Source organism: Ornithodoros turicata, unplaced genomic scaffold (assembly GCF_037126465.1).
Source record: "Ornithodoros turicata isolate Travis unplaced genomic scaffold, ASM3712646v1 ctg00001270.1, whole genome shotgun sequence".
In the NCBI taxonomy this organism is placed as follows: Eukaryota; Metazoa; Arthropoda; class Arachnida; order Ixodida; family Argasidae; genus Ornithodoros; species Ornithodoros turicata.
In genome coordinates this window covers 59,517-71,574 of record NW_026999529.1, presented here as the reverse complement: position 1 = coordinate 71,574, position 12,058 = coordinate 59,517, and the positions used below count along the sequence as shown (strand labels likewise).

At 45.4% G+C, this 12,058-nt stretch overlaps 1 protein-coding gene across 1 annotated transcript in view; it reads right to left on the bottom strand.

Moving 5' to 3' along the window:
* The window catches only part of LOC135376752 (atlastin-2-like), a gene marked incomplete at its 3' end in the record, with an annotated part of 85,252 nt that overhangs the window by 15,731 nt on the left and 57,463 nt on the right, over nucleotides 1-12,058 (bottom strand). The window contains exon 5 of the mRNA XM_064609234.1: nucleotides 4,765-5,068. Within this exon, the coding sequence (XP_064465304.1) occupies nucleotides 4,765-5,068 (304 nt within the window). The remainder of the gene's footprint in view (nucleotides 1-4,764; nucleotides 5,069-12,058) is intronic.

Below are 12,058 nucleotides of genomic sequence, written 5' to 3'. Positions count from 1 at the left end.
AGAGCTTTGAGCGCAGAGCGTTGCTGGGCTGGATTGGGCCAGGGACCAAGCAATTTCGGTAGGGAGAAAGGGCGAGAGTCCAGCTGACGAAGAGACTCGGAGAGTGTGATTCGGGAAGGTTCGTAGTGAGGGCAATGAAGAAGAATGTGCTCCAGATCCTCAAGAGCACCACAGTGGCAACAGGTGGGAGAATCAATTTGTCTCAAGCGGTAACGCCACTGAGCTGTAAAGGCCACATCGAGGCGCATGCGGTGGATTAATGCAGCATCCTGACGAGATGTGTTTCGTGGCATCCGGAAAGCGAGCATGGGATCAACTCTGTTCAACATAGAGCGGGGAAGAATGTCGGTTGTCCGTTGGCGGGAAGCCAGGGGTGTCACTAGACGTCGCAGAATTGAACGGGCGGTCTCCTCTGAGCAGAACAATACGGGTCCGGTTCCGAGACGAGAGTGCTGCTTCTGCGGCGCTGTCGGCCTGCTCGTCCCCACGACACCACAATGGGCTGGAACCCACTGGAGAACTAGCCTGTGGCCCTGCGGCGTAGATAGTGTGGTAAGCCATTAACACGTCGGAGGACTAGGGGTGCGGATGGGCCTCGTATGCCGGAAGTTTCAATTGCTTGAAATGCAGATTTGGAGTCTGTAAAGACTGCCCATTCCCGGGGTGGAAAATCAGCGATGTGTTGTAGAAAGAAAAGGATGGCATAGAGTTCCGCAGCTGTGGAGGAGGTTGGATGTGAAAGGCGTCTTCCGTGCACGACGCCTTCGGATGGAATGACGAAGGCTGAGGCGGACTTGTTGTTTCGGGATGCGCCATCAGTATATGCTGCCGTAAACGTAGAAAACTTCTCGTCTACCAGAGCATGAAAATGGCTCGGAGGACTTGAGGGGGGACCTATCTCTTCTTTGCAGAAGGTTTGGGAGGCGTACAAACGTGGGCGGTACCGGGAGAGACCAGGGGGCTTCCGGCGGTATAGTGTCCTTAGTTATGAAGCCAGTGAGAGTCTGGCGTGTCCTCTGCGCTACTCGAGAAAAGTACAAAAAACACCTAAGGTTCCGTGCATTCGGGTTTAATCCAAAAACAACGAAAAACATACGCCGGGTAAATTTTTCCCTATTCGGTTTTATTCGCAAAACATCCAATACAAAGGAACATGCCAGGAATTATGACAGATAAATTGCTGCACATGCCCAGATTAACATTCCAACATGCCAAGCAGACTTTCGTTTATTACGGTTCTTTTCTTGGTATTCCTATGGTTGGATGACCTGCGATAACACTGAGTGTTCCAGCGTCAATCTTTTTGTCCCGGATCGGATGCGCAGCTCGTGATCTCATTCTTCTGCCATTGTATGTGCCACACCACACTTGTGAACCGTTTACGGACGTGACGTCAAGAAGAATGTCGCATTTTTGGTTGTTTACTGTAGATGTTACGACAGTACATACCCCTCCACTTTCCACGTGCGGCACCCGAGATGGGACGAAAAAGGAAGAGCGCCTCGGACAACGTTTGCGAAAATCAAGATCTTGAACTCTCAGGGAAGGAAGATGTTGTCGTATGCAAGTATTGTCGCGTGACGGCTAATGTGGGCTGTGGAAGGGGTGCGACGCGCATATCGGAGCAATCGCGGCGCCACGTGATTCTGAAGAATCCTCATAACGAACAAGGTGAACAAACGCCTTCCGGTCATTTCTTGCAGCACTTACACAATTCGGACTGGTACTTCGTAAAACTGGTAATTCGAATTGGTTGTTGTTGTTAGGGCTGCATTAGGCGCGCACAGCACTGAAATTACATTCTAATTGCTATTCGGCGATAACTGTCGGGTAAACCATGTACAGGCAAGGAAAAACATAGAAAAAACTCCGATTTCGCGAAAATCAATAAACATCGAAAACATTCGCCGAATCCGCCCAAAAATAAACGTAGAAAACGCGGAATCCTAAAAATAACACTGCTTGGTTTCTTTGCTCTCGTCACGGGAGAGAAAAGGGTTGTTGGGTGTCCCAACCCAAGGCCATGTTGCGTTGCGACGTCTTCTCAGGACGTAGGATGAACTTAAGATCAAGTTTCTTCTACTTTTTGTATCACGGTATGGCTTGCCCGCACCCTTCACGTTACTTCACTCAACCTACCTATGTGCTACTAAGAGTGATCACTGAAAAAAGTAGTCCGTGAATATGCTCGTTGCAAGGATGTTTTTAAACCTTCTCACTTTCCAAGAGCGATATCCGATTGGAATGGACTATCTCGTGATGGTGTTCATGCAAATTGCGTTGACACGTTTTACTCACTGTTACTCTTCGTTGGTCACTAATTTGTAGTATCAATGTTGTGACGTGTGTGTATAACACTTGTTTATATCGTCACGTTCCTTTTTTTATCCCCGATACTGTAATGCCTTCGTGGCGAAAAGATAAATAAATAAATAAATAAATATGTCGTCGACTGTGCGACTTTCGGTATTCGAAATTTTCTTTTCTTCGTTTGTATCCTGGTTTCATCTTCTGTTGTCCTTGCGCAGTGCATTGCGAAGGCGAACTATATGAGCTGAACTACAGCTCGTATCCGTGTGTAGGACTGCAGGATAAGCTCCCAAGATGCGATGTTAGGTGCGAACTTACATGAGCCTTTTAGAAAATAAAGGGTAGTCACCCTCATGCAGGTCAGAATGTACATAACATACTAAGCCCGTTCTATATGAGCGTGTGAAACAATAAAAAACGTCAAAAGCAATATTTGTAACAATATGCATAATATTTAAAAATCGTGAATAGATAGAAAATGAGTGGCACTCTCTGTTTGCACTTGCACTTTCCCGTGCTCTGTCTTGCTTCACTTCACTCTGCTGCTCTGCCGGCACCATGGTAGCGAGGGGGTGGTCAGTCATTAACGGTAACGGGTATATTGCACAAAGACCACAGGCTCAGAATCGCACCATTTCAATCCAACTACCATGAAGCTCGTTTGCTGATTAATTTGGGAGTAATTTGCTGCTTTGGGAAGTGCGGCTTTCAGTCGAGGGCAAAAGAAACAAGTTGAAAATGCCATTATGAATTCTCAGAGCCGAATATAAACGAAATATTTTCCATAGTGGCATGGGAAGATATAAGGAATCATCTGATAAGGCCTAATTACGTCACATGTAGGGTCCAGACTGTCCCTTTAAATGAATGAGGCCGAGGAGCACGCTTGGGTGACTGTTATATCCTTGTCGAGGTTAGGCGAACAACCCGGGAGGTTTGTTCACCACAGCGACATGAGCTACGTGCTGATGCAGACAACCCACAACCGGTAATTCATGGTTATACTGATGTCGTAAGCACTACTAATCTTGTCTTTCACTCTGCGCAAACTGTTTAAAAATCTTGAATGGCCGTTGCCGTCTTCCTGTCTGCTTCAATCACTGTACAACACAACAGGAAATGTGCTTTAACTTGTTGGTTGTGCTTCTTTCCCTTCCTCAACCGGTTCGTGAACCGAACCCTTCTAAAAAAAACACAACGGTTCGAACCATTATAGCTGCATTCCGGAGCTGAACCACAACTGGACCCTTATCGTCGAACTTAAACTCGATCCGAACGGATAAACGTTTCCCTTCGACTATTTCAATCACAGAAACGGAACCAAGAAAAAATCAGCTGTGGCTGTTTCGCGATGCGTGGTTTGTCTAGGGTTTTTAAGGAAGAATGGCTTTCACCATTCACAGACTCCCATTTTGGTATTTGTCCTGAGGAGGAATGGTCCTCACTCTTTGTCGTAACGTCAGCTTACAGAGCTTTAATCAAATGCAGACAAATATTGAAATTACCCAGAAAGATTTAGAAAAGCTAAGGCGGCGTAGTTTCGACGTAAGCAAACACTGTGCACTCAGTCAAGTTTCGCGCAGTCAAATACCGATACTAGGTACCGTTTGCTACTTTTTGTTGTCCAGCAGAGTGAATAGTTTATGAAAACAGTCGCGAAAGGTTTTGTATTTGGAAGGATCCGGAGAGGGACCATCGCCCTCCACTGCAGAACGTCAGTTTATACGCTCGATTGCGCGCTTTGACAACCGGCCCCCCGAGAAACCGCCCCCCCCCCCCCCGAACCCGGGGTCTGGGTCCGCCTCTGGTGTAGTGCCCGATTTGTTGCAGTGAGACCGTAATTGTACCTGTTTGTAAATTACTTTATGATTTTCTTTCCAACAAAGTAAGCTAAGCCAATGTTAAATAAGTGTCCACACTTCCTCCAGAAAGTCTTCTTCGCGGTCCACATGTCGCTTTAAACATTGGTCAGTTCCGCAACACAGAAGAATTTCTACGTTTCAGGAGCTGCACTAGAAACTCTTGAACACATCAAATACGAACGATTCAAAGAGTGGTAGTCGCCTATAGAAGTACGAACTACGGGAGGAACGGAACGATGTCGTCTGTTTGACTGTTCTAATATCAAGAAAACTGCTTTCACTCATGTTCCATCCGCTAGCGAGTTGAAACGAACAGAGGGGTCAGCGCAAAGAGACAACATAAAGGTACCCGAGAGGGTTGTTAATCATCGCACTAGAGTTTTTTTTTTTTTCTTTTCAAATATAGAACAAATTTTCATTAATTATTTAAAACTTGCTGTCGGTCGATTACGCATGCCGCACTGAACGTGGTGCTGCTAAAGCCAGTTCCACCTTCCTCATGTCATGTACAACGTACGCGCTCAGTGTTGAGAAATAAATGAAAAGTTGACATTGAATACAGTGGAAACATAAATGAGAATTCCTTACTTACCGTGTGTTCCTCCGTTGAATGTTAGCTCTTTGATTTGGTGCCCTGGGTGCGGCATTAAAAAACTAGAGATGTCTTTTATGCATCTTGTAATTTCGTTTCGGGTATTATTAAGGCTATCCGGCGCGGAGTGATCAGGCGTCAGCCACTGGGCGATGAAGTCTCCAGCCTTATCGAAGCCATACGGGATCTCGTCCACAAACTCCCAATCACGAACCAGAAAAAGCAGGTGTTCTAAAGCGTAGCTCTTCTCGTCTTCCTTACAGTGTTGTGCTCTCTTCAGCATGTGGGCGCAGCTAACAAAGAACTGAAAAAAAAAAAGAAAGAGTAGTGTACATCTAAAAGGCCTATCTGCAGCTACTAACTTTAACGATTATTTTCCTCAAGTTAAATCAACTCGCTAAATCCAAGCTTGGCTATGTGACGTCACCCGCTGCGAAGAAACAAACACGAAACAAAGACCGGCTTGCCATGTTTTCGGTACCATTATCGTAAACACCTTTCGATGTGCAAAAGCCGATACCGGTGGCTTAAATTAGGGAGGTATAAATTGAAACCTCTGAGACCTGTAGAGCGCTGATAAAAGCCGGTATACTGACCGTGTCCTGCACAACGGGAGACCCGAAAAAGCACATCATTGTAGAGTCTTACGCAGTTTCGTCTTGTACCCCTCTCAGACGGGTGCACTTACTGCTTTAAGTGCATAACGTCATTAAATTCTTGCCAAACGGTCAGCCGTGCAGCATTTCGATGAAACATGGGTGTGAGACAGTTTACGACATTCCCCCTCCCCCCTGCTGGAAACAGTCCAATTCAAACTAGACCAGAAATCTCATTCGGTTTAAGTGGATATCACATTCACAATTCTTATTGAATGTGACCAAAATTTCGCATTCCGAATCGACAATTTTGGACAAAAACCATATTGAAAACAACACGAACTTAGTGGGTTTCAATGAGAAATCATTGTAAATGTCGATCTGAACGAAGTGGCACCGGGCTCAGTCGCACCCATTTGAGGCCAGCCTATTTTCCCATTGGCCAAATGTACAGCAGCAAGAATTTTCCCATTATGGTCCAAGTCGGCCCAGGACGCACATTCTCCAGGGCGTCAGTCGTGACGTTGCCCACGTCTATGAGGCCGAGAACGGCAAGCCCTTTCATCACCACCACCATCCCATTAAGGTCACATTCAAATTGTCATTGCCGATGCACTTTTTGAATGTGTAGTGACCACTCTGTTGCATCAGAAAGCATGTTTTCACTGTAAAAATGTATTACGCAAAATACCGTTCCCACGTGAACATTTATTCTTAGACATATAAAAATACAGTAGATGTGAAAATATTGCTTTGTGATGAGCTTTGTATAAAGATCGCACAATGTGCCACCTACATTGAGTAATTGGCGAATACGGCATGGCGGCACGGGTAGACCTTTATAGGGTAACACCCTGTATTGCGACGCGTCCTCTTGGCGATGTCGCGGCCGACGGTCTCTTCGCCTCCTCAGTCGATTAGTTCGGAATGGTTCGGAATAAATTTTAATTCCAAATTTTCATTTAAATTTCACTTGCAATATTTTCGATACGGTTCGTGTCCTGGAATTTCATTTGTTTGAATTGGTTCGAATTAGTTCATCCTCAACATGACAGTACAGCGTTGCTCCTGATCATATATTACTACTTAATTTGAGAGTGATGATGTACAGTTGCGCACCATTACTCTCCTTTCATTAGCAACTGACTTCTCAATTATTGAAGTGGCGGTAATGCAACATGTGGGATCCCATCATATCAATTGGAAAGCACTTTCTCATTGATACACATTAGGCCAGTTCCTCATTCCTTCTATTGGCGCAGTCTGTAATACACAACACGTCGGATCTCATTAAATAAATTGGAAATCAACAGTTCTCATTGACTCCCACTAAACAAAATTCGTTGAATTCGTTCCTTGCTTCGTTGAAGTGGTCTACGCCACGCAACACGGCGGAGCCGTATTTCGCGAAGGCAGAACTTTTTATAACTATGTGGGAACTGATGTATCCCAATGTATGTGTACCAATGTATCCCCTGATCGTTCGCCATCAACCGACAAGTAGTGCAGCTCTGCCGGAAATCCGCGGACATGTACTACTTTGGCCACCGTTTCCGCATACGGCACCCCACCCAGGTCATCGCAGTGTATGATCTTCACCCGAACTACGAGGGAGTGCGGACCATCAGCCACCACCTCCAGGATCTGCTTCCCTACCTGCTACGATGACTGCCACAACGCCAAGTTAACGTCCCGGTCATGTCTGACCCTGTGCGGCCTACACACCAGGAGGCAGCCACCCTCGAACGACGACATCGTGGACGGATCACAAGATCTCCAAGAGAAGACTGACTAACCGCAGGTGAGCATATTTTTTCTCATCCTGACCATGAGCCAACCCCTAGTGCTAAAGATTTCTTCAATCTTACGCAGCTATCCGATAAATTAGTAAGATGCAAATCCCACCGCGCCACGTTACAACTTTACAAGGACGAAAATAAACCCCCCAGGAGCCTTACAATTAGACTAAAACCAACTTTCCCTCTTTGCAACACCCTTCGAGATAGGTGGAATGATGCCCTTCGTGACGCCTCTAATGCCCTAATCGATATCCTAATCTCGCACTGTGACCAAGTCTCCGATCAAATTTCATTTGACACCAAAATCATCCACGATTTACTGCCTTTAACCGTCGACCATCAATCAGAATTGGCACAGTTCGTTGCAAACAAAGAAAGCGCGACTCGTAACATCAAGCTAAATAAGCTGGCCAGCGACCAGATGAATTGCAGATCCTGATTTGCTGTCTAACCGTAATGAGGAGCAGCAAATTATTAGTAACGCAGGTACGCCTTCACTAAGTCCACATAGCCAAACACATAACCGCCCAGATGCTAATTCGCCCGTTAGCGCCAACAGCGCCGTATAGCCGCAACCCACAATGTTGTTAATTTGTCATCACGCACAATTACAGACTCTGAATTCTCGCTCGTTAACCGCGGTCTGTCCTTCGGCCTTAACAGTAATACGGTAAACGAATATCAACTGCATCTCGACTTAGATAGATTTGCAAGAAGAATGCGTCTGAAAGCTTTTCCATGACATGCCTGACCATGCCCCTCATCCCTTTAAGCTATGTTCTGATTTTATTTATTTATTTATTTATTGTATGTACGTCAAAGGCCCGCAGAGCGGGTACAACATGACGGAGTGGAACATAACAGAACAAAGGAGGCAAATGAACATAAGAAAAAGTCAGGCACGTGATACATCCCATAAAATACACAAAAAAAAATACAATGGGCAAAAATATCTGTACAGGTCACAAGGCACGAACAGCAAAGCGCAAAAAGTTATGAGTAAGAAGAGGATTAACTAGGGCGAGCAGAATAAATCGTGGATTGCTTGCTTAAAAGTCAAATGATCACTAATTGTAGCAATGTCACGAGGAAGATCGTTCCACCAACGTGAAGTTCGCGGAACACAAGACTCGGAAAAACGCTGAGTATTACATCGGTATTCTCTAACCTAAAACACATGATCCACACGGTGAGATATATGGCTAGGGGGCAGCAGTATAGAGGAGTAGAGGAAGCTATTGTGGAAGGTTTTGTGAAAAAGTAGCAGGGCAGAAATCCTACGACGAAGGGTCAATGCGGTTAAACGGAGCTTCAATTTTATCGCAGAGACACTGCTGTCGGGACGATAGTCACAGGCTGTGAACCGGGCGGCCGGTTTTGAACCTTCTCCAAAGAGTGTATGAGGTACGCGTGATGAGGGTCCCATATCGCCGCGGCATATTCAAGCTTTGGCCTCACGATTGTCGTATAGGCTAACTTTTTCACCGACACTAGGGCCAGTCTCAGAGTCCGCCGAAGGAATCCCAAGGTTCGATTAGCGGCAGCTATAGTCTGAGAGATGTGATGAGACCAAGAAAGCTTGCTACTTAGATGAATCCTGAGGTACTTATATGAGGTAACGTGTTCAAGCAGAGACGAACCACAAGAGTATTGAAACATTGTGGGGGTGGACCGCGTGAACGACATTGATTTACATTTATCGGCGTTAATAGGTAACTGCCATGAGGAGCACCAGGAAGCGATCTTATGAAGGTCATCTTGGAGCGCAATTTGTTCTGGCGAACTTGATATATAACGATAAATGACGCAATCATCAGCAAATAGGCGAATACGAGATGTCAATCCAGATGGAAGGTCATTAATGTAAATGAGAAATAATAGGGGGCCAATAACCGGACCCTGAGGGATTCCGGAAGTTACTCGGTCTAATGAGGACGGGGAATTGTTAACCAACACGAATTGCTTTCTGTTACTCAAAATGTTCCGTATCCACGTAAGGACGAGCGGGTCGATGTTCAATCCGGAAAGTTTTGATATTAAGCGAGCATGTGGGACCCTGTCGAATGCTTTAGCAAAGTCAATAAATATTGCATCAACCTGGCATCCGCCATGCATGCTGCTCAATAAGTCATGTGTTAGACCAAGCAGTTGGGACTCGCATGAATAGCCACGCCAAAACCCATGTTGGAAAGGGTAGAAGAACTCATTTGTTTCAAGGAACGTCATTAAGTGAGACACTATTATATGCTCAAAAAATTTACAAGGTATACTTGTGAGAGAAATGGGCCTGTAGTTATGAGGTTTCACTGTTTCGCCAGACTTGAAAATCGGAATTACCTTCGAGATAAGCCAGTCGGATGGGATATCCCCCGTAGAATGTGATTGGTTAAATATAAGCGTTAAAAACTTGGCTGAGAACTGTTTAGTGTTTTTTTTTTTATTTTGTATGTTATTCCATCGGCACCGCAGGAGGAGGAAACTTTACTGTTATCAGTTAGTTTTAATATACCGCGGTAGGTAAAGGATAGGTCCTCCATTCGGGGGAAGTTGTAGCAAGGGGATGAAGGCATAAGTGTAAGGTCCTCACGTGTGAATACGGACGCAAAGTATCGGTTTAGGATAGAGGAACAATCTTCGTCCGGGGCCTTCACACCAGTACTGTCAAGCAGCCTTGTAGGGGTAACAACATGTGGGGAAATAGTTCGCCAAAATTGTTTTGGTTGGTGTTCTAGGAGTGATGGCAACGTGTGGTTATAGAAGGAAGCTTTAGACTGCTTTTACACACTTCGTAAATTTTTTCTCAGCTAAATAATAGCGATTCCAGGCACGTGAAGAGTTAGAAGTTTTAGCCAAACGGAATAATCGCTTCTTCTTGGCACGAAGTCGCCTAACAGTAGCACTATACCAGGGAGCTGAATCCGAGGAGGGGACAGAACAAGTGGGTATTTTACACCGGAACCTAACTACGAGAAAGCCTTGCACATCTATATAAAAGCCGTACAAAATGACATCATTGCCGCGTACAACAATACTTCTTACCGCAAAACGAAAGCAAATCTTACAAATGCTGAGCAACGCAGCCTATCTAACCCGAAAGCCGCTAAAGACTTATTCATAAAAAGAGCAGATCAAGGTGGTGCAAATTGTTGTAATGGATAAACAGTAATACATCGGTGAGGGACTCCGACAATTAGCATGTACTACATCCTACCACGCTCTTGACGCTGATCCCATCACTTAAAATGACATGGACATCACTCAAAATTGAATATTCTTAAAATCATCTAAAAAGATGTGACACTGTACGAATACCCTCTCCCGCGGAATCCGACATCCGCGGAATCCGGATCCGGAGTCCGCCCTTTATACTGATATCCCGCACGAAGGCGGTATATCCGCACCACAGGCTGCCTTTTCCAAATACTCGGAAACCCCATATGATCCATGTGTCCTGCCCACGCTATAAAAATTGATTCTGAAAAACAACAACTTGGAATTGAACGGAAAACAATATTTACAAATCAACGGCACGGCTATGGGAACCAAAGTGGCACCTAATTATGCAAATTTATTCATTTGCGCTTTAGAAGAGAAGCTCTTGAACGAACGCGAACTAAAGCCTTCTCTTTGCAAGCGCTATCTTGATGGCATATGATCTGGCGCACTCAGGAAGTGACCTGCCAAAATTTATACGCGAGATCAACCTGTCCCATCACTGTATAAAGTTCACCCATACCTACTCAGCAACACAGTTAACTTCCTGGATGTGCAAGTTAAAATAACTGATGGTGTTTGCACTGGTGGTTCTTTATCGTAAGCCCACGGATTCCCAGCAGTGTATGCCATACAACAGTTGCCACCCACGACACTCCAAATTGGCTATCCCCTACAGCCAGGCTCTGCGATACAGGAAAATCTGCTCAAGCGATGATGACCTGGGAAGGAATCTTAACCAACTAAAACAAACAACCTAGACCAAGACGCTCTGAACAAGGCTCGGAAAGCCGATCGCCAAAGCTTAATTCGCAAAGGAAAAAAACAACAACTAACAAATGATACCATAAACTTAACAGTAACATTCGCTGGTAATATCCCAAACATTAACCATACACTGAATCGCCATCGTAGCATCCTACTCCAGTCCGCACGCACTAAGGAAATTTTCCCCGACCCACGACGTCCCAACACAAGATAGCTTAGTTCGCTCTAAGGTAACCGAACCAGAGAATTCACCAACTGGCTGCCAACAACGGCAGCAACGCGTGCAGTCCATATTCCCTGACCCACACTCTGAGAAAAAAGGGAGTCAAGCTGGAGTTAAGCAGGAGTAAAAGTTTATTTTACTCCCACCGGGTCAAGATAACTCCATTGAAAAGTCCCACGCTCGCGGTTACTCCGTCTTGCTGTTATCGTAACTCCTTCGACCCTTTCTGTACTCCGTCATGAGAGTATAATAAACGAGCAGGATCGGCGGCCAATTTCGCCTGGAAGCGTGCTTCCCCTGCAATGCTCCTTAACAACGCGTTTTCGCGAAAAGCGGTTAGAATTTTTGCAAGTGCGCAAGCAGATTCGGTTACCTCGACGTGTAACTTACTTAATAAAATACGGAGCACACACCTACCTCTAATCTCTGTTGTTCCCCTGGCGAATAAAAAATTATACATGGTAGCCTATGAGAAAGAAACCGAAACTGTGCTCTGTCGTGATTTTCAGTGCAGTGCCTTTTAGCAAGGTGCGCAACCTGTTTCACGATTACTGTGTCGCTGTCTTGCATATGACATAAAGGTTTCGATATTACGCCGACGAGATTTTGTCCCCGTTCCCAGAATTCGGGTTGCCGCCAATCCTGAGAATGGACGAGAATGGCGCGAACCAGGTTTGACTTACTGCAAGTACCTC